General features: G+C 44.2%; 1 protein-coding gene across 2 annotated transcripts in view; it reads right to left on the bottom strand.

The window, feature by feature from the left end:
* The window catches only part of MAP3K14 (mitogen-activated protein kinase kinase kinase 14), a 93,844-nt gene extending 71,009 nt beyond the window's left edge, over positions 1-22,835 (bottom strand). Inside the window, exons 1-3 of one of the 2 annotated variants that reach the window (XM_033919124.1) lie at positions 22,650-22,835; positions 9,961-10,231; positions 7,772-7,844 (exon numbers count right to left, since the gene is read on the bottom strand). In XM_033919124.1, coding sequence (XP_033775015.1) covers positions 7,772-7,844; positions 9,961-10,207 — 320 coding nt within the window. In that variant the 5' untranslated portion in view covers positions 10,208-10,231; positions 22,650-22,835. Of the gene's footprint in view, positions 1-7,771; positions 7,845-9,960; positions 10,232-21,967; positions 22,500-22,649 lie in introns of those variants that run through there. The other variant, XM_033919125.1, reaches the window with a different exon arrangement.
* Positions 22,836-23,423: the final 588 nt, after the last annotated feature.

The raw sequence follows: 23,423 nt of genomic DNA, 5'->3' as shown, positions 1-23,423 counted from the left end.
GTTTGGTCCAAGTTTGGCTGACCTTCTAGCCAGTGTGCAGGGCCAGAGACCTATGGTGCTTCCCGGGTCGAAACTTGACTTGCCTGGGGATCTGGATGGCCAAGATTTTTTTATTTTTTTTTTAATCCTTATAGAAGATCTCTTCAGTACTCCGGGCCCCCAACAACAGGGTCCAGTTCAGAGTGCTTCCTAGATCTCGTTTTGGAGATCAGGTGCGACATCAGTCTTCCAATAACCGTCCTCCTGCCCATTCCAAGAAGGAGTTTTGACGCCAGGATTCTGGCTCCTCTTCCTCGCATTGGGGGATGCCTCTCAGCCTACCATATGGAGTGGCGGAGGGTGATTTTGGACCAGTGGGTCCTCGACGTACTCAGACAGGGTCTCCGCTTTAAGATTTTTCTTCCGTTGGATTTCTCCCTGTTCTCGCCCAAGGGAAATCCGGAACAGCCAGGGATTACTGGATCTGACAAGAATGACGGTGATCAATGATGCGGTCCTTTATCAGCGCCTCTACCATCTTTCCCAGTACCGAGGTCAGACTCACCAGTCTGCAGTTTCCTAGATCTTCCCTCGAACCTTTCTTGAAGATCAGCATAATATTCGCCACCTTCCAGTCTTCTGGAATCTTTCCCAATTCGATCGACAGACTGGCTATTAGTTGAAGCAGTTCAGCTATAGTTCCTTTCAGTTCCTTGATGACCCTTGTATGGATGCCATCTGGTCCCGGGGATTTAGCGCTCTTAAGCCTATCAATCTGCCTGCATAACTTTTCTAGACTGACCATCAACCCTGTCAGTTTCCCGTCTTCATTTCAAGCATATAGTCTGATGGGTTCCGGTATGCTGTGTATATCCCCTTCGGTAAATACAGACGCAAAAAATGTGTTCAGTTTGTCAGCGATTGCTTTGTCCTCCTTTAGCACTCCCTTTATTCCATGGTCATCCAACGGTCCGACCACTTCCTTCGCGGGTCTTTTCCCCTTAATATATCGAAAGAACGGCTTGAAGTTTTTCGCCTCCTTGGCTATTTTTTCCTCATAGTCTCTTTTGGCTATTTTTTCCTCGTAGTCTCTTTTGGCACCTGAGTTGATGTTGTTTGTGCTTATTGCAATTTTTGTCCGTTCTTGACCTTTTCCATTCCTTAAACAAAGTTTTCTTGTCTCTAATCGCTTCCTTCACCTCTACAGTAAGCCATGCCAATTCCTTGTACTTTTTCCTCTTGGATCCCTTGTTGATACGCGGTATATATAGATTTTGCGCCTCGGTGACTGTGTCCTTAAAAAGGAACCAAGCTCGTTCTAGCATTTTTACAGTGCTTATCCTCTTCCCCATCATAAGTCTCATCCCTTCGTAATTCCCTTTTCGTTAGTTCAGTGCCATGGCTGTCGTTCTGGATCGATGTTTCACCCCTGCATCCAAGTCGAAGCAGATATGTTGTGATCGCTGTTTCCCAGCATCCCTTCTACAAATCCTTCTTTAGGTATATCAGTGATAGGAAAAGGAATACAGACGGTATAGTATGCCTTAGACAACCGGACGGGAACTACACGGTGGCGGATTCAGAAAAAGCAGAACTACTAAATGAATATTTCTGCTCAGTCTTCACCTGCGAAGCACCGGGACACGGACCACAGTTGATGATAAAACAAGACGTGGATGACCCGTTTCAGAATTTTGAGTTCACACCTGAGGACGTTTACAACGAACTGGCAAGGCTAAAGGTAAACAAGGCCATGGGACCGGACAACTTACACCCAAGAGTGCTCAGAGAATTGAGAGACGTTCTGGCGGAACCGTTGGCAGTGCTCTTCAATCTCTCACTAAGTACGGGGAAAGTTCCGTTAGATTGGAAAACAGCCAACGTCGTTCCTCTACATAAAAAGGGTTGCAAGGCTGAGGCTGCAAACTATAGACCGGTAAGCCTCACCTCAATAGTGTGTAAACTCATGGAAACACTAATTAAGTATAAATTAGATACGATCCTGAACGAGGGAAATCTCCGGGATCCCAGCCAACATGGATTCACCAAGGGTAGGTCATGCCAGTCAAATCTAATCAACTTCTTTGACTGGGTAACAAGAAGACTGGACTCAGGAGAGTCCTTGGACGTCGTGTACCTGGACTTCAGCAAAGTGTTCGACAGCGTCCCACACCGCAGGCTGCTGAACAAGATGAAATCGATGGGATTAGGAGAGACTCTAACTGCATGGGTTAAAGATTGGCTTAATGGCAGACTTCAGAGGGTGGTAGTTAACGGTACCCTCTCTAAAATGTCGGAGGTGACTAGCGGAGTGCCACAGGGTTCGGTCCTGGGCCCACTCCTCTTCAACATATTCATTGGGGATCTGACTCAAGGGCTTCAAGGCAAAGTAACCTTATTCGCTGATGACGCCAAACTATGCAATATAGTAAACGGCCATAATCTACAAGATGCTATGGAGCAAGACCTGCGTACTTTAGAAAGTTGGTCCTTGACGTGGCAGCTGGGCTTTAACGCCAAGAAATGTAAGGTCATGCATCTCGGTAACGGAAATCCTTGCAGAACTTACACCCTGAATGGAGAAACTTTAACCAGGACTACGGCAGAACGAGACTTAGGAGTAATCATCAGTGCTGACATGAAAGCAGCCACTCAAGTGGAGAAAGCTTCATCTAAAGCACGGCAGATGATAGGTTGTATCAAGAGAAGCTTCGTCAACAGGAAACCTGAAGTCATGATGCCATTGTACAGAGCCATGGTGAGACCTCATCTGGAGTACTGTGTGCAATTCTGGAGGCCACATTACCGTAAGGATGTGCTCAGAATTGAGTCGGTTCAGCGGATGGCCACCAGGATGGTCTCGGGGATAAAGGGTCTCCCATACGAGGAAAGACTGAGCAAATTGCAGCTCTACACTCTTGAAGAGCGTAGGGAGAGGGGAGACATGATTGAGACATTTAAGTACATCACGGGACGGGTCGAGGTGGAAGAGGATATCTTTCTTCTCAGGGGACCCTCGACCACAAGAGGACATCCGCTCAAACTCAGGGGAGGGAAGTTTCGTGGAGACGCAAGGAAGTACTTCTTCACGGAGAGAGTGATCGAGCATTGGAACAAGCTTCCAGTGCAGGTGGTCGAGGCACGCAGCATCCCAGACTTCAAGAACAAATGGGATACCCATGTGGGATCCCTACGGGGTCATGCCAAGGAATAGGGTCACTAGGACTTAAATGAGCGGGTCAGTAGAGTGACAGTATAATTACAATTATACTTAAGGGGTCAGAAGACTTAAGAGGGTGGGTAAATGGTGTGGGCAGACTTGATGGGCTATAGCCTTTATCTGCCGTCATCTTTCTATGTTTCTATGTCCTTGCAGTCTATTTAGAATTAAGTCCTGAATTGCATTTCCTCTTGTATTTTCCTTGACATGTAGTTCCAGGAAGCAATCGCCTACAGCATCCAGGAACTTGGAGGTGTCTAGGTTTCAGTCTATCCCTGGATAGTTGAAGTCACCCATGATAACTGCGTTTCCTTTCTTGCAGTTGCGTTTAATCTCGTCCATCATTTCTCCTCAATTTCTTCGGATTGCCCTGGGAGTCGGTAGTAGATGCCGATCTTCGTTTCCAGTCCATTTTTTCCTGGAATTTTGACCCATAGAGACTAACTTATCAGTCTGTTGTGGCGTGTTCTCTCCAGTAGATTCAATTCCTCTTTGACATATATGGCAATGCCCTCACCTTTTTGAGCCACTCTGTCTCTACGGTATACTTTGTATCCCAGTAGCACAGTATCCCGGACTTTTCCTCAGTCCACCATGTTTCCGTGATGCCGATGATGTCCACGTTATCTTTTTGTGCCAAAGCTTCTAATTCACCCATTTTATTCCTTAGGCTCCTTGCGTTCGTGTACATACATTCGAGTTTGAGGCCTGTTCCTTTCTTGCATTTCCTTCCCTCTTGTGTCCCTTTCGATCTGTCTTGCCTGTGATCTGGTGAGTCTTCCCCTCTGTCTTCCTGCATGGTATCCTCCAGGTATACTGGTTCCCAAACCATCGACTCTCTCTCGGTCGACTGTCGGCCTTCCCCTTCTTCCTAGTTTAAAAACTTCTCAACTTCTCTTTTGATGTTGCTTACAAGTAGCCTCATTCCGTCTCTGCTGAGGTGGAGTCCGTCCTTCCTGAATAGCTTGCTCTTCCCCCAGAATGTCGTCCAGTTGCACACAAAGTGGAATACTTCTTCTTCACACCAGCGCCGCATCCACGTGTTGACTGCTTACAAGCTCCATCAGCCTCTTCTCATCGGCCCAGGGTACCAGCAAGATCTCCAAGAATGCTATCCTCTGCGTTCTGGTCTTCAGCTTCATTCCTAGCATCCAGAACTGGTCCTTGTTCATCCCCACATGCGTCACCACCGCTGTTATCTTCTTCTTCCACACTGTCGATGATCCTGTCGATGTGACTCACTATGTCTTCTACCTTGGCTCCCAATAGGCAGGCACCAGCCAATCCAGTCTTCTTCCCACTATGTGGCTGTCAACTTGTCTGATGATGGAGTCCCCCACGACGATTGCTGTTCTCTCTATCTTCTCTTGATTCTCCAGCCGCAGGTCTGTGTCCATCGTTCCCATCCATTTTCTCTCATCCTGGTGTTGGCTTGCACCAGGCTCATCTTCTTGTGGGTTCCCTCCGCTGTTTCCAGATCTCCCCTTTTTTTTCCTGGTGGTTGTCCATCAGATGGTCCACCCTCTCTGTAGGTGCATCTTGGCAGTTCAACTGTTGCTGGAGATTTTCCACAGCCACCCTGTATGCCTCCTCTATAAACTTCTCCAGCTCTCGGACTTCTTCCTCGATGGTGTCCTCTGTATTCATGTTCTCGTCATCCTCTGTCTTTGATGTTCTCGTCATCCTCTGTCTTGATGTTCTCGTCATCCTCTGTCTTCCTTCTCCACTGCTTGAAGTGTCTCCAGTTCCAGTATTCTGCCCTCCAGAAGTCTGACTTGTTTCTTCAGGCTCTCCAGTTCTCCGCATCGAGTGCATACATAAGACCGCCTCCCAGAGGATGCAGAAAACTAGGTAGCTCAATATCTTGCTTCTGTCTGCTGCTTTCATTGCTGCCTGCTTGCCCGTCTGCTGTGGCTGTCCTGTGTCTGCCTGGTTGTGTGTCCGTCCTCTGCGCCTGCTGTGGCCCTCCTCTGCGCCTGCTGTGTCTGCCTGGTTGTGTGTCCTCTGCACCTGCTGTGGTCTCCTTCTGCTCTCCTTTAGAGGTGGCTCGTCCCTCCGTGGCTCATGTCCTTGACTGCCAGCAGGCTCTAGGAGGGTCTGGCGGTATCTTTGCTCTGTATCCAGTTGCAGGACTCGCTGCTCTCGTAGGTTCTCTGGCGCCTCTTCTGGACGTTGTCTGTTTCTTGCGGGGGGCAGGGAGGCTGCAGTCTCGTTTCAGGAAGCCTTACGACTATGGGATTTGAACTTGGTTCTGCATTCACTGGCTAGTCTGCCCTCCAAACCCCTAGATTGATCTGACAGATCTTATCAGGACTGTGTTTCTTGTAGTGGTCCCATCCACATGTAGAGTGTCAGCATTTCAGGCTTTTTCGTGCCGAGATCTTTTCTCCACATCTAGGATCCTGCTGCTTTCTGGCGGTCAAATGTTTGCCTTTCTCCCGAAGGTAGTTTCCCTGTTCCTTGACAATCAAGAAATTTGGTTGCCCGCCTTCGCTACGTTGGGCTCCAAGACCTGGGTGTTGAGGTTTCTGGATGTCCGACGTCACCTTCTGAGATACCTGGAGGCCTCCAATGACTTCCGTCTTTCAGACCCTCTGTTTATCCTGGCGGGTCCGGCTCGGAAGCCAGCCTGCTTCCAGGGCTTCCATCTGTAAATGGATTCATGCGGCCATTTCTGCTGCTTATGTGCCAGCGGGGCAGAGGCCTCCCCTTGGGGTGAGGGCTCTCTCTACTAGAAGAGTGGCTTCCTCTTGGCCTCGTCTTCCGCTGTTTCTTCTGAGAAGATTTGCAGAGTGGCTACTTGGGCCTCGATTCATACCTTTGCCAAGTTTTATCGACTTGATATGGCAGCTCAGCAAGATGCTGCTTTTGGGGCTTCGGTCCTAGCGGGCCCCCCTGATGTATTGAGACTGCTTTGATACAGCTCGCTTGTGAAGATTCCAGAGTTTATTGTACAAGAACAAAAGATTAGGTTACTTACCTCTGCTAATCTTATTTCTTGTAAATACTCTGGAATCTTCACACCCGCCCATCTCTTCTGTCCAATTTGCAGATCGCCTGACAGTATTTAGTAATTGGATGTCTGTCTTGACCAACCTCCCTGAGACTCCCTTCTAGTCCCTTAAGAACATAAGAATTACTGCTGCTGGGTCAGACCAGTGGTCCATCATGCCCAGCAGTCCACTAATGCGGCGGCCCTTAGGTCAAAGACCAGTGCCCTGATTGAGTCTAGCCTTACCTGCGTACGTTCTGGTTCAGCAGGAACTTGTCTAACCTTGTCTTGAATCCCTTCTATGTAAGATTGGGGGGTTATAGGGATCCTGGGGTGGTAACCCCGTCTGCGCCCTCAGGCTGCGTTTCTTTTTCAATGTTATACTGTTCTTTAACATTGTTCCAATTTAAAGTTATGCATAGTTTGGCCTTTTGACACTAATTGTTCTGTTTTGTGTCCCCACACCCCTCTCTTTCCTTTTTAATGTTTCCTGTTTTTCTTAGGTCTACCTGGCTTGTGTACAGACTGGAATTCTAAGGCACATGACAGGATGTATATACCTAGGGAGGGGCTAAAGGTTTGGAGTACCTGTAGCTCAGAGCTAGAGGGGATACATAAACCTGCTGGTGAAGATTCCAGAGACTATTTACAAGAAAGAAGATTAGCAGAGGTAAGTAACCTAATCTTTCGATCTAAGACATTCCCCATATATTATAATGTAGCAGTAAACATCAACCCATCTCTCTAATCATTAAACTCCTGACTACTTTTTCATTAGATATTGTGCAAAAAATGTATGATAGCATTAATATGGAATAAGTTACCACACAAGATTTGAGATAAGTCAGGGCCACATTCTATAAGAACCTCCATCCAGAAGCAGTTTTTCAACACATTAATTTACTTCCTGTAGGAGTGGTGTGGATGAAGTAGCTTAGTGGTTAAAACAGCAGGCTAAGAGTCAAAGACAAGAGTTCAAACCCCGCTACTGCACCTTGTGACCTTGTACCTAATGCAGGGATAGGCAATTCCGGTCCTCAAGAGGCAGAGCCAGGTCAGGTTTTCAAGATATCCACAATGAATATGTATGAGATGGATTTGCATGCACTGCCTCCTTGAGATGCAACTTAATCTCATGCATATTTATTGTGGATATCTTGAAAACCAGACCTGGCTCCGGCTCTTGAGGACTGGAATTGCCTACCCGTGACCTAATGCAATGAAGTAACTTTGCACAACTTAGAGACTGAGTCCTCCAGGGACAGGAAGATATCTAGTGCTCCTGAATGGAGCTATCTTGAATTACTAAGGGAAAGCTGTAAGCTAACAACAAATGCCAGAGATGTAGGTCCAGCAACTTGCTATCTTTAAACTACTTCTGTTACCCTCCCAACTGTTGCTGCACTCAAATATTGAAAGCAAAAAAAAATCCCAACAACAAAAAAAGAGAAAACATAAGCAGATTGGTATGACAATTTGATAAAAATAACTGAAGACATTCATTTATCAGTGATACTGTAGCTGATTTACAGCATTAGCTCATGTCATAACTACCTAAGATTGGCAAGATATGGTTATACCTGTACTGCTTAGAATGAGCAATGTAAAGGGCCCTCTCTGAAGAGCTAGGACAGATCTGCTGATTGTTCTCACCTGTTTTGAGACACGAAAAGTAAAATAAATAAATAAATAAATAAATAAATAAAAGATGTTACAATACAAACATTTCAGGATAAATGTGCTCAGTGATTAATGATGCCCTGGTTATTACAGTCAAGAATAACCCAGGTGATAACGTTTTTTTTCACCCTTACTTCCCTGTGCACAAGAAAGAGCTTTTCAACAAGTTTATTTGCCCTCAGAGATGCCACCAGAAGATCAACATATCATATCTACTGGCTTTATGCACCTAATCGTCATAGGGTCAAAACATTTAGTGTGTGTCTTTTTTGTTTACTTTTTAGTTTTTAGTTATTTTAACCTTAAAACCATAAATATTTTAAAGAAGTTTTTGAATATTAGAATACTTAGCTGGCTGGTGGTAGATGACTAGTAAGGGATTAATGAGCCAACATGTTTCACCCTTCGGGGGGGTTTCCTCAGGGCTACTATCCCTACAGTAAGACAATAAAAATCTTATTTCAGTAGGAGAAACACTAAGTATAAACATAATAAACCACAAGCACACAATAAATAATACCCATGCTTGCCTACCTTATTTCTGCCAATAGTTCACGACATGACCACCCAGTAAAAGTTTTTTGGAAATGGCCGCGGCGTGTTTAACATCGTCTTTAAATCCTCCCAAAACCGGAAATGAGGTGTGACGGGGGAGGGACGAACGCCCGTTCCCTTACACCACCACTAATCCCGGAGGGACGTTGTATCAAATGTTAATCATAAATTTTCTGCCTCCTATGAAGTTATCGGGGGGGACATATCAGAACACACCTAAGGAGAAATCACAGAAGAGATGGCCATTCCAATTCTAGGTTTAACCCGTATGGCATCACCGTGTTCAGGCGGTAGATCCACCTCTGTTCGAGGTAATTCAATTTAGCCTCTAAATCCCCCTCCATCCCTTGGGTATTTAACTTTTCGATCACCCTCCACCTAATATGGGACACTTCATGTTTTTTCAGCTGCCAATGGTGGACTAGGGGAGCTGTCAGATTTCCCGTGAGTATTCTAGATTTATGTTCGTTTAATCTCACATGTGTATTCTAGATTTAACGAACATGTGAGATTAAACGAACATAAATCTAGAATACTCACGGGAAATCTGACAGCTCCCCTAGTCCACCATTGGCAGCTGAAAAAACATGAAGTGTCCCATATTAGGTGGAGGGTGATCGAAAAGTTAAATACCCAAGGGATGGAGGGGGATTTAGAGGCTAAATTGAATTACCTCGAACAGAGGTGGATCTACCGCCTGAACACGGTGATGCCATACGGGTTAAACCTAGAATTGGAATGGCCATCTCTTCTGTGATTTCTCCTTAGGTGTGTTCTGATATGTCCCCCCCGATAACTTCATAGGAGGCAGAAAATTTATGATTAACATTTGATACAACGTCCCTCCGGGATTAGTGGTGGTGTAAGGGAACGGGTGTTCGTCCCTCCCCCGTCACACCTCATTTCCGGTTTTGGGAGGATTTAAAGACGATGTTAAACACGCCGCGGCCATTTCCAAAAAACTTTTACTGGGTGGTCATGTCGTGAACTATTGGCAGAAATAAGGTAGGCAAGCATGGGTATTATTTATTGTGTGCTTGTGGTTTATTATGTTTATACTTAGTGTTTCTCCTACTGAAATAAGATTTTTATTGTCTTACTGTAGGGATAGTAGCCCTGAGGAAACCCCCCCGAAGGGTGAAACATGTTGGCTCATTAATCCCTTACTAGTCATCTACCACCAGCCAGCTAAGTATTCTAATATTCAAAAACTTCTTTAAAATATTTATGGTTTTAAGGTTAAAATAACTAAAAACTAAAAAGTAAACAAAAAAGACACACACTAAATGTTTTGACCCTATGACGATTAGGTGCATAAAGCCAGTAGATATGATATGTTGATCTTCTGGTGGCATCTCTGAGGGCAAATAAACTTGTTGAAAAGCTCTTTCTTGTGCACAGGGAAGTAAGGGTGAAAAAAAACGTTATCACCTGGGTTATTCTTGATTGATACCTGATCCTTGTGAAGAAATTTCATTGTATTATACACGGCCAGATACAACAACTGGTTATTACAGTGGCATTTTCTTCTTACATTCAGGATGACTGATGATGGAGATGGTTGCTGAGTTTCCCTCGGTCCCTTCCTTGGCTGTCCCTTTTGTGATTACATCATTTAAAATTTCCCAAGACTCTAAGAAAATCTTTTCTGGGGAGTCAAGTTTGCAGACTGTACTGTGCTTGTCTCCTATTGCCTTGCTTGTCCCCTTGTTAAAGAGCGTCTTCTGATGCTCAACAGTTGGATGGCAGGCTCCTTGGGATTCAACACCCAGAACAGCCATTCTTCACAATGATCTAAAATAAATCTGAAAGAAAACGTAATTTAGCAGAGAGCCAGGAAGTTTTCAAACAAGACAAGACAAAATGACTGCTAAAATGGCTTCTCAAAAGGAAAGGCTGAAATGGTAACAATTGTTAAAGACATCCAGAAAATGGATGAATTAACGGAGGTGACAATTCCACGTACAAAAACAAGGCTGTGTGTTTTAAATGTACGAGTACAGCTTGGTGTATTTGAAAGGCAAGCTTACCAAGTAGATTATCTCATATACATCACTGTAGTAGTGCTGAGAAGAAATGAATAGTCCAATGTGCTAAAAGGATAAAGGGGATGAAACTAGATATACCGCTTTTTCTATGTAGTTTATATGATCAAAGTGGTTTATATGGGGCAATGATGTTTTAAGTGGCTTGCCAAGAGTCACAAGGTGCTGCAGAGGGAATCAAACTCCCAACCTCAGGGTGTTGAGGCAGCTGCTCTAGATCAGTGTTTCTCAACACATGGTACCCTTGGGGGTATGCATGTTGGGGGTACGCAGCACTGGCCGCCACTGAGGATATTGCCTGCCTGCCCGCTGCCGAAGCCGATGGGGATCCCTCCTTCCTTCCCATCAGAGGAAAGCCTTCCAGGTCAGCCAGGGGGGGGGGGGGGGTTCCCAGCTACCTCCTTCAGCCATACTTGTTGGGAGGGATGCACAGGCAGTAGTTCACACGCTGCACATAGCTGACCCGGAAACCTTCTCTCCGAGCTGATGTCAGAGGGAAGGCTTCTGGGTCAGCCATGTGCAATGTGTGAATTGCTGCCTGTGCATCCCCCCCAACAAGTATGGCTGAAGGAGGTAGCTGGGAACACCCCCCCTCCCCCCCAGGGAGGTTCTGAGCAATTTTTTTTTTTTAATTATTATTCTTTGCCATTTGTAGAAATTTTGCACAGAATTTCCCCATCCTAAAGCCCAAAATTTCCTTTTTAAAAAAAAAAAAAAGTTTTATTTTCAATTTAACAAAAGCAAACAAAGGAAAAAATAAACAATATACACTTCACCAAGCAAACCTAACAAATCCCAAAGCCAAATAAAACAGTCAGGAAAATCAAAAATAAAAAACAAAATATTCTCCCTTTCCCCACCCACCCAACAAACCCAAACACTCCATGGACCAGGCCAAAGGAACTCCATTGCAGACACCCGGGTCAGAGGACATTTCAGCAGCAAAAGTGAAAAATATCTTAAAGAAGTGCCGCGATTAATACAATCCAAACACTGGAAATATTTATTTTAAGAGCAGGCCAGCATGGAGCTCTCTGTTTAAGTTGCCATCACTTCCTCCCCAAAATTTCCTTTTGTTTCCCTCAAGTTCCAACTTCCCCCATTGCACACTCACCTTTGTCCATCCCCTCACCCTCCCCAATGACATATTCACATTTCTCCATCACCTTCTTCATTGTACTCCTGGAGCTGGTTCTCCCCCTTAGAGATCATGTAACAGAAAGAGAAAGTAAACTGCTGATCATCGGGTCACTTCCTCCTCCTCTTGCCTCTTAGGGCAGGATGCACAATGCTCTGACAACATGGTAATAAATACCGTATTGGGAGCTATTTTAATTTACAGGGTGATAAGCACAATAGCATGCAAATTATATGCATGCTATTTGTGCGGAACAACCCCAATAAAAGGGGAGAACTACCGTATTTTTCGCTCCATAAGATGCACCCTAGATTTAGAGGCGGAAAACAAGAAAAAAACATTCTGAACCAAATTCTCCCTGCCAGGCTCTGTACCCAACCCCATACTCCTTGCCAGGCTTTGCACTTGTAAGTTTGTGCTGGCTGGGAACTTTTAAATCGGTTTTGCTAGAGTATTCATTAGTACCGTTACGTACGGGATTATTTTTTTAGACGTTCTCTGCTCAAAAACATTATCAAACAAGCAATACTTTTTCCAAGGACATGTATAACCATCACCATTTTCCTTCTGCTGTGGAAGTCGGGGTACGTTAAACAACGTCAGATACCTCTCTACTTAAAAGGGATAATCCTTTTTTTATTTTGTACTTTCCATCAACACATGGCGATGTAACAGTTTTTATTTCCAATCTGTCCTTGGAATCTGAATGCGTCATGTTGAACTCTCTCTCCTAAAGCCTGACAATTTCTACCATTTCTCCCAACTACAAAGGAGGGGCCCTTCAACCCTCGGCAGCTGCTTTTCTCATTGCTTGCGGAGGCCCGAGGGATCTCTGCAGCTATCTTCCAGCATCCACAATCTCCCTGTGACAGCGGTTACTCAAGTACAGCAACACTCCGGCAGGGCTTTCTTTGTTGTTTTTTCTGCGTTTTCAAGAAGCGCTTCGGATTGGTCACCTTTTCCCCTAACCTTCCTCCCTGGAAAAGGACGATTCAATTGGTCAGTGATGGGGGCGATGCTCTGGCCGGGCTCCCTTTCTTCGTTCGTTGATTTTGGGGAGTTTGTGTGTTTTCAAGAAGCGCTTACGATTGGTCACCTTTTCCTCTAGCCCTCCTGCCCAGTAAAGAACGATTTCATTGGTCAGGTTGTGACCAGAGGAATTAAAACAACACAACGGGTGGGTGGGTATTCGCTCCATAAGATGTACCCTTATTTCCACCCACTTTTGGAGGGAACTGTTGCTTCTGCTGTTGTGGTTTCTTGGGAGGTGCTCGAGTGTAAGGAGCAGCCCTTTGATTATAACGCCTCTGGAAAACTGGAGGAGGGCATGAAGATTTTGCAGGAGCTGGTTTTGGCTTTGATCTGACAATGGAAGCAAAAAGATTTTTCATGTTCAGACAATTTATTAGTGGCAGCCTCTATGGATTCATCAAAGAGGTCATTGCCCTCACAAGGAATGTTAGCTAGACGATCCTGAAGATTAGGGTCCATGTCAATGGTGCGAAGCCAGGCCAAGCGGTATATCACTACAGAGAAAGCAGTGGCCCTAGCAGACAGTTCAAAGGCATCATAAGATGACTGGAGAAGATGTAATCCGAGTTGTGACAGAGTAGAAGTGACTTCTTGGAATTCAAAATGCCTATGTTGATCCAGGTTCTTCAGAAAACCTGGAAGAATATCATTGAGGAACTTGAAATAAGTAATGAACACAAAATTGTAGTTGAGGACTTTGGAGGACATCATAGCATTCTGATAAAGACAACGTCCAAACTTGTCCATCGTCTTACCTTCTCTTCCAGGAGGAACTGCAGCATAGACCCTGGAAGGATGGATTCTTTTCAATGAGGACTCCACCAGGAGGGTTTGGTGAGATAACTGAATTCTCAAACCCTTTACAATGTAGAGTTCTATACCTCGAGTCCAACTTGCCTGGAACAGCAGATATAGCATAAGGAGTTTCCAGGAATCATTTGAAAGTTTGAGACAAAAGCCGGTTAAGAGGGAGCTTAAGTGGCTCTGCAGGAGGTTGAGGCAAATGACTCCTTAGAGCAGGGGTGTCCAACCTGCGGCCCTGTAAAGTATTTTGTGCAGCCCCAGTCGAGGGATATGTAGTGTTTTCATCTGCTGCCCCCAGGTGTTTACCGTCTTGCCGGCTCCCTCCTCCATCTTGCTGCAGCATTTGTGCGTTTGTGCAGGCCCAGAAAATTTTTTTCGGCCAATGCGGCCCAGGGAAGCCAAAAGGTTGGACACCCCTGCCTTAGAGTATTTAGAACCAGCATCTAATTTAATTTCCAGGTCATCAGCCATCTGACGAAGGAAGGAATAGAAAGACAGCTGATCCGCCAAGGCCCTGCCTCGAGAGGGTCTCGATGACCTCGAGGCATCTCAAGTGGAGAACGAAGGCGAAGCCTCTCTGGAGAAGTGGCAATCCAAAGAATATGGAGACTTGGAGGAGGCAATGGAAACAGCTGATTCCTCAGGGTCTGGAAGCGGTGACCTCAATCGAGGAGTTGGAGGCCTCGAAGAGCTGGAAGGTCTGGAATGAGGCCTAGACGAGGAAGGCTGCTCTTTGAAGAAGACCTGCACCTCGATGGATGTCTCTAAGGAAGGCCTCGATCGAAGACGAGAGTGGTGTCTGGAAGCAGGTCTCAAGCAGGATCGAGGAGACTTCGTCCTATGTATGGAAACAGGCAATGCTGCTGGTGAATGAATAGGGCTAGAAGCAGTACATCGAAACTCTGTAGGTGTAGGGAGGAGAAGACATGGCACCCTTTTGGTGAAGTTCACAGCAGTGCCCTGTAAGATACCCCACTATTTAGGTGGCATGTCTGGGTGTGCAGTCCATCACTTTACAGACCCCTCCCACGTCCAACAGGGCTTGTTCTAGGCGTTTTGGACTTGGACAGAAAGTTGGACGAAAATGTGGTATAAAGATAGACGATTTAGTGGCTTGGACGATCAGATCGGCAGGACGTATAATTAGACGATTTTCGAAACGAAAAAAAAGTTGGACGTCTCTTTCAAAAATGTGTCTTAAGCTGTTTTTTTTTACTTTGGATGACTTGCGAAGTGGACGTAAACGGACTTAGACATCCCTTTCGATTATGCCCCTCTAGGTGGCTATCCTAACATGCCCTAAACCTTTTTGAAGACACGGAACACTAAACTCGGGGCTGCAGTTGGAGGGCATCCAGAAATGCGTGGATGTCAATGTGATAACATCACATGCATGCGTGACATCATCACTTCGAAGTCCACACATGTGTGGACGCCCTCCAGACTGGGCCTTGAGCCTTCTATTACTACACTGGGGGGGGTGCTGGAGGAGGAGAGGTGCAGAGAGGAACCCACGCACTGCCTACAGGATGTGCTTCTTGCCATGAGAGGCACATCCTGTAAGCAGTCAGCCACCAACCAGCATCTCACGGCATACCAGGAATCTCGCCGAGACACACAGTTTGTGATACACCGAGGTAAACCTTCACTACATACATACCTTTAAATCTAAAATGTTAGAAAACAAACAAAAAAAAATACCAAATGAAAAAGAGAACAAAAACAAAACAGCCAAGCAACAACCGACAGTGGCACTTTGGGAAGTCCAGCTGTGTCTTAAAATTACTAGATCCGACGTGGACTGTCTTGGTGTGCAAATCTTTCCACTTCAGATGAAACAAACAGGAAGCATCCTAGAACAGATGCAGTATGACTGTGCCCTGTGCAGGAAATCATCTTCTACTTTAACTTGGCAAAGTTTAATACAATTCCAAAAGCTAACTTTTATACAACACAGCAAAAAAAATTTGAGGAAATAGTTTGCTAAATTAAGTGCAACAAGCTGGCCATGGGATTAGTTTAAGATTTAAAGTCTGGTTATTTCCTTGACTTTACCATTTTCAGTAGTTCTAAAATCTGTTATCCCCAGTTCTTTTTAATTTGTATCTTATATCTCTGGCCAAACTACTCAATACGTGGGGGATTAGTTTTCATCTCTTTGCGGATGACAAAGTTATCTCTCAGTTATCCAGCACACATGAGGATTGGTGGATGCCAGATAACTGAAGTTTCTGGTTGCTTGAGTTACTCTAATAGTTTTGTCTCCCCCCACCTCATTCTCTTCCTCTCTCTATCATCCACCTACCCCCACTTGAAGGTCTAGCATCTATCCCTCCCTCTGGTCTGGGTCACTTTCTTTTCCCCCTTCTCCCACTTATGGAGTCAGCAAACATCCATCTACCCTCTTCTGCACCCTGATGGACCTGCAGGACCCTGTCTGTCAAACACGTCTGGTCCACCTGCCCCCACCCACCCCCGTCTGCCCTCCCTATCTGAAGATCTGACCTCCTGGACCCCCTTCACTTACCGAAGCAGCAGCCGGTCAGCAAAGGCAGCGCTGTAAGCATGCTGCTCGCAGCCAGCCCCAGCAGGGCCTTTCCTAAGCCACATCAAAAGTGACACATCAAGGAAAGGCCCTGCCAGGGCTGGCCGCGAGCAGTCTGTTTTCAGCGCTGCCTCTGCTGGCACAACTACTTTGAGTAAGAAGGGGTGGAGGAGTTCACAGCTCAGGACCACTGCCACGGCTGCTGCTTTGGGGCTAGAGGGAGGAAGGGTAGGTTCACGGCTCAAGACTGCTTCTGCTGCGGAACTGGAGGAAAGAAGAGGCTTCACGGCTCAGGACCACTGCTGCTTCAGGGCTGGAAGGAGAGGAGGTTCGCAGTTCAGGACCGCTGCCACTGCTTCAGAGCGGAGGGAGGGAGGTAGTTTGTGGCTCAGGGCTGCTGCCACTGCTTCGAGACTAGAGGGAGGGAGGGGAAATTCATGGCTCAGGACTTTGGCCGGAACTGGAGGGAGAGAGTTTGCGGCTCAGGGCTGCTGCCGCTTCGGGGACTGGAGGGAGAACAATTTTTTTTTTTTTTTTAGCCAGCTGGGAGAGTGTGCCAGTTGCTTAAGTACCAGTTAATCAGGATTCTACTGTATTTTTTTTCTTATGCGATTATCAGAAAACAAAAATATCCAAAAAAATCAAGAAAAGGATGCCCAAAATAAATCACAAAAAATTGCACCCTCCAAAATACAGGACAAGAGAATCACCTTTCCTTACAAAAAGGGAGAAAAGACCTCAGTGTCTAATAGGGGCTCTTTAAGCTTCCCATATAGACAGGCTAGTTTTAAACAGAATTTAATCCTAGCAGACACATCCTTGGTCAGAAAAACTCCCAATTAGTGCGTGAACTTCTATTCTAATTTTCTTATAGTTTTATATATTTTCTTATAGTTTTATATATTTTTTTACTTTTCTTCAAACAGCAATTGTCAAAAATAGAAGTCACTTATCTGAGTACTTTGATATTCAGGTGTGGTCCTGGAGTAAAGAAAGCAGGAAAAACTGCTCTATGGAAAAAAGCTATCAATCAAACATTCTTCCAAAATATCCAACAGGGGCCCCTGTTTCGCAACAAGATGCTTCGTCAGGGATCTGAGCGATCACACACCCGCTTCCACTCCTGTGGAAGGAGTGGAAGCGGGTGTGTGATCGCTCAAATCCCTGACGAAGCATCTTGTTGCGAAACAGGGGCCCCTGTTGGATATTTTGGAAGATTTGACATTGATATGTGAACATTTCTTAAGAAACAACTGAATATTTCATGGGCTGGCCTAAATTTTTTACATGACTAACCTTTTATTAGGTATGACAGGCAGCGAGAAATGAAACTGAAACCTCAGATGTTATCACAGCAAATTCTAGCAAACGTTCACCTTGAAAATACTGTAAATACTAACAACATAACAGCAATGTAATAAAAGTGTAACGCCTACAAGCTTAAGTGGTTAATTGTTAAACATACCACACAGAACAAAACCCTTCACAATACTTGATCATTACAAATCAACCCGCTTTAACTCAATACAGGTTTCCTCCGCTGCAGGGGTAGAAACATGCAACACATTTCTTTGTTGATTCAGCCTTCTACCTCCAGCCTTTTTTTATGCCCCTCGGGCCTCTTCCTGGCAATTTACGGCAGTTCTTTCAATATCCCCTTTCCTCCATCAATGGCAGCTGTGGCTCACTGCCTAGCAATTCTTCCAGGCAAAGGCAGCAGTGCCTGAGCAACCTGAACTTTAAAATGGCAAAGCTAGGCTAGACAGATCCTTTCTTCTAGATATAGTACTGTACTTTTAAATTTTAATCTAGAGGAGAACACCAGGGGAGCAATTTTTTAACTGGACACCACAAGTTAGGCACCTAGATGCATTGCACTGAATGCTAATTCTATAATAGCATGTGGGCACACAGATTCTATTATAGAATACTAGCATAAGTTGGCATCTACATTTAGGAACACTGGCTTATCCCATGTCAATAGCAGGCATAAATGCGCACTCCCAATGCAGCACTTTAGTACATAAAACTTAAAGCATTCTGTAACTAATGTTCGTAGTGGGAGCCTTGAGCATGCTCCAGGAACATATACACACCAAGTGAGTTGCATGCATCAGTTATAGAATACTGCCTAGCATCTAACTAGCACTTACAGAATGAAGGGGGTTATTCAAAATACAGCAGTGCAATTGATTTTTAACTTGAGAAAATCAATCATGTGACTTCTTACTATCAGAAATTGCACCGGCTCCCTGAGGAGACTACAACAGTATTACCGGTATTTAAGTGTTCAGTAACTTCCTAAAATGCCTATGAGATTTGGAAATTAAAACCAGCGGACGAAACTCCAAATCCCAGTGAGTAGCCTGATAAGAAATTCATCTCTTGACAAATCTTCAATGTGAACAGCCCTTTACAGATGGAAAATCAAAAAATGAAGAATTGTGAAAAAAAGACCTGATGGAGCAAACAAAAATTGATCATTTAAATAATTTGGAGTCAAGCTATATAAAACTTTATATATATATAAAAAAATCCAAACTTATTTGTACTCTTAAGTTTTTGTAGATTTATATGTATTAGAATTGTTGATTTGTGTTATTGTTCAGCTTATTCTTTTGTAAACCACACTGAGCCAAAAGGTAAATTTTAATGTTATATTATGTTTTATAGTGGTGGCTTTTCCATCAAGAATCTCCTAATATTATCCCTTAGACCAGGGGTGTCCAACCTTTTGGCTTCCCTGGGCCGCATTGGCTGAAAAAAATGTTTCTGGGGCTGCACAAACGCACAAATGCTGCAGCAAGACAGAGGAGGGAGCCGGCAAGGCGGTAAACGCCCGGGGGCAGCAGAGGAAAACACTGCATCACCCTCAACCGGGGCCACACAAAATACTTCACAGGGCCGCAGGTTGGACACCCCTGCCTTAGACTGACTCATTAAGACCATCTTGGATACATGACTTTATGAACTGTCCATGTCTGGCCCTTGTTTTGCTTCCCAATACTGTCAGCATATAATGGATTTTTATTGTCATGCTATTCTCACCCACCCCCTCCTGTTATGACCATATGTGACCAACTGTTGTAATGTGTTATGCACTCCATCATTTTTTGTATTTGTTCACTTCCATGATAGTTTCCAAAGGCAGTATAAACAATTTTTTTCTAAATAAAATTACATTCCACAAACAGGTTCAAATTAGAGACATATCAGAATGCTGCATGCCTGAAAACACCAACTCACTTGGCAATGTGAAGTTGTTGGACTTAGACGGACAGAAATAAATAAATGGGTGGGCAGCTGTTAGCAACAGAGTGGGATCTGCACTCTAGAACTGACTCTTCCTGTTTCCAAGTGGTTGCATCCTTTCCCTCATTCTGGGAAGCCCAAACCAAACACTTAGCAAAGTACTTTAAAGCAGGTTTAATTCTGCATATTTTAATACTTTTAGCATTGTAAACCGGTCAGACACACTAAAACCAAACTATTATGGTTTGGTCCTACCCGAAATAATTTACCTTCATCTGTAAGATGGTCATTCTTTAAAAATTGAATTTTCATCTAGAATTCTTGGAGTTGTTTTAGATTCAGCCTTATCATTGACTAATCAAATTAATAACATATCTAAAAAGTGTTTTCTGAGTTTATGGATGCTAAGGAGAGTTCGCAGATTTTTTTAATCAGAATCACTTTGTTATTTTAGTCCAGGCTATAATTTTAGCATATCTGGACTATGTTAATTCTCTTTATATCGGTTTAAGCAAATGTAATATGAAGAGATTACAGCTTATTCAGAACACGGCTGCCAAACTGATTTTTAGTAAAAATAAATTTTACCATGTTACACCATTGTTGAGGGCATTACATTGGCTTCCGATGTATTGGAGAGTTCAGTTCACGTGTGCTAATGTTGTTTTTAAGAGTTTATATGGTATTTTCCCCCATTGTTTCTTCTTGCTTTTAACTCGCATTGTCTTCAGTCTACTAGGAATTTACAAAAATTTAAATTAAAATTTCTAACTGTTAGAGGGATTCTAACTTTGGGTAATTTCTCACATTCTTTGACATATACTATGGTGAAAGTCTGGAATGATCCGTTTTAGAAAAAGTTTGAAAACGTATCTGTTTAAGAAATTTTTAATGGATAGTTGAAAAAGGTTGCCTCCTAGGAAATCTCTCTAATCGATTGATGAATGTTAATATTTACTACTTTTGTAATTTCATCACTTTAACACTAATGTATTATTAACTTAACGTTTGTTAACTGGGTCGAATCCCCTAGGGGAATGATCCGGTATATAAGACTGAAGATTAGATTACATTATAAATAAACTTGGAAACTACACAATGCACGGCAGCGCCAATGAAAGCGAATAGAATGTTAGGCATGATAAAGAAGGGAATCACGAGCAGAGCGCTATATAGATGCCGCTATATAGAGCGATGGTCAGACTACACTTGGAATACTGTATCCAACAATGGTCTCCCAACCTAAGGAAGGATATAAAACTGCTGGAGAGGGTGCAGAAACGAGCAACGAAGCTAGTAAAAGATATGGAGAACTTGGAATACGAGGAACAACTTAAGAGACTGGGATTGTTCTCCCTTGAGGAGACTGCGAGGGGATATGATTGAGACTTTCAAAATAATAAAAGGAATCGACAAAATAGAGCAGGAAAAACAATTATTTACAATGTCCAATGTGACACAGACAAGAGGATATGGACTGAAGCTAAGGGGGGACAAGTCCAGGACAAATATCAGGAAGTTCTGCTTCACGCAACGAGTGGTGGACACCTGGAATGCTCTCCCAGAGGAGGTTATTGCAGAATCCACCGTTCTAGGATTTAAAAGCAAACTAGATGCACATCTCCTTATGAGAGGCATAGAGGGGTATGGGTGACTTAATTTACGCCAGGTGTACACCTGGCAGGGCCTCCATGTGAGCGGATCGCTGGACTTGATGGACCAAAGTCTGATCCGGTGATGGCAATCGTTCTTATGTTCAACCCCTTTTTTATATTTGTATATATTCCATAAACCCAGTGGAAATAAAGTCCATTTATTAAATTAGAACCAGGCCTTTAATTCAGAAAAAAAACTGTGTAGTAAGAAATGTTTAAAGGCTCCAAAAAATAAATACTATCAAATTAACCTTTTTTGTTTGTTTGAAATTTTTAAGCAGAACCAATTCTTTCAAATTGGAAATATATAAAAAAAAATTGTCTTGGCATTTGTATGTAATGAAAACAAGAACCTTTCAAACAAGGGATAGAGCACCATCCCCAGATTCAACATTTGACTTTCATGCAAGCCCCTTTGTCTTGCAATAGCCCAGAATGCTTTTGAGCCAAGAGAAAAAAAAAATAGTGTGTTCTGCATTTTCTGCAAAGTCAGATCCAATCTTTCTCTTTATGATAGTGTGGTTGCCTTATTAACCCACTTGACTACATTAAAAAAGTTTAATAAATACAATTCTAGTAAAATTACTAACTTTCATGAACTAAACCCTTATCCTGACCTGATGGAGAATAAGAAAAATATAGAAATGCTAGAAAATGTGATTCATGACAAGGTAGTAATTTTATGGCTAATATTACATTATAAACCCAGATCTTAAAATGATATTTTGAAACAAAAGGGTTAAACTTAGGAAGTCTTACACCCATGGACTATTTTTAAAAGTTTATATCATGAGGACGTTAAAAAGAAAGTCTTTAGTGCAGTATTCTGATACTGAAAATTCACATAACTACACTTTGGTTTATGTCTGTGAATGCAATATTGTAAAAACAAGTCAGACAAGAATCAATTTACATAGACATAAGATCAGACAGCACAAAACTCAAGTAAACACTTTAATAAGGGACAACTTTTCAGGACCAAATTACTACAGCATGACTTTATAATAAGATAAAGAAAAGGGAATTGCAAAATATTCCAGGGGTAGAAAGTCCATAGTTTTGTTAAGCACCTTCTAATAACAATGAACACGGTGCCATCCCTCTTTCCACTTCAAGCAACCACTGGTATGTTTATAAGATTCACCTATATTGCTTAGCATTGTCATCTTTCACAACAGGGGGCAAAAGTGAACAAAAATAGGTAATCCTTATGCTTCAATTCCTATAAGACAAGCAGGTGTATTTATGGCCGAGGGGAAATTATGGAACCCCCAACAACCTCGAAAGATTCATACCCCAGTTTCGTTTTCCCCTTCCCCCCCGGGTCTGGTGTTGATCACGTCAAGACGTTTATTCCCCACAACATGATCTGCATTCTAGACGTTAAAGAGAATTTGCAGACGGAAGGGGGGGAAGGTTTAAAAACAGGACTAGAAAAGAAGGACCGGCGTAAGTTTTTAACCCACAGAACTCGGAGGTGCGCAGCCTCCTAAAGCCTTACAAGCGCCGGGTGTACCTTGCGCCAGGCAAACACTAAACCGTCGGACCTAAACACTAAACCGTGGGCGAATCCGAATCGGAACTAGAACCAGTACCGGCCGGACAGTGAGAGCACAACGACGGCAAAGAGCAGGACACGCCCCTCACCGAGACAGCTTGCGGAATGTCGCCCCTCCCTTCAGCCCCCCCAACGGCGAAGGGAAGATGACACAAACTAAAAACTCTCCCAAGTGCGGCCGGTTCGCTCCTTACCGACTGCTTCTACTCTGGACCGGCTACTCTCCAGCCAGCTCCGTTCCCAGCTCACTCGCACCTTGGCTCCCGCTACTGCCTGCAAGGAATCCACGGCGCGAGCCCTCAAACCCCGCCCCACTTCCCTTCCACCAACTGCCCCAAACAGACTCCACCTCCCGGCGAAGACGGCCGTCGCTTTCTTTTGATTGGTTCTAAGCCTTGGCCTACGGGGAGAAGGAGGGGCGCCCGGGGATGCATTTACGGGAAAAGCTGCTACTTCCGCAAAGACTGCAAAGCCATGGGCGAACAGCGCATGCGCATAAAGGCAACCATGGGTCGCAGCCTATGAGCCCACCCACGTGCCTGGATGCTGGGGATGTCATCGTCGTAATGCCGAGTGGGTGGCGCGCGTGCGTGCACCAGAGGCAGTGAAAACGAGAAGACTACCGGGCCCGGACATGCGGCAAACAGACTGGAAAACGGGGGCGAGGGGCGTAGATAAACTGCCGATACAGAAAATGCATAACTCAAATCCTGCCAGGCTTAATCCAAAACATTAGAAAGGTCCTCAACACCCCAGACATTTTAGTGCCTAGCCTGCCCGGAGCGGAAGGGTTAATGGCAGCTTGCCCTAGCCTTCCGCGCTGTGTGGGCTGGAAGGTTTCTGTAAATACTCCTTTACTTCCTTCTCACATGTTTTTTTCGGCCTGATAATATTTTGTCCTATGATTGGGAGAAGTCTTTTTGTATGCATGTGTGTTTATGGATTGGGGCAGTATAAACGAACTGGTC

Source organism: Geotrypetes seraphini, chromosome 13 (genome assembly GCF_902459505.1).
Source record: "Geotrypetes seraphini chromosome 13, aGeoSer1.1, whole genome shotgun sequence".
NCBI lineage: Eukaryota > Metazoa > Chordata > Amphibia > Gymnophiona > Dermophiidae > Geotrypetes > Geotrypetes seraphini.
Note: the sequence above shows the minus strand (reverse complement) of the source record. Positions and strands in the feature narration are given on the sequence as shown.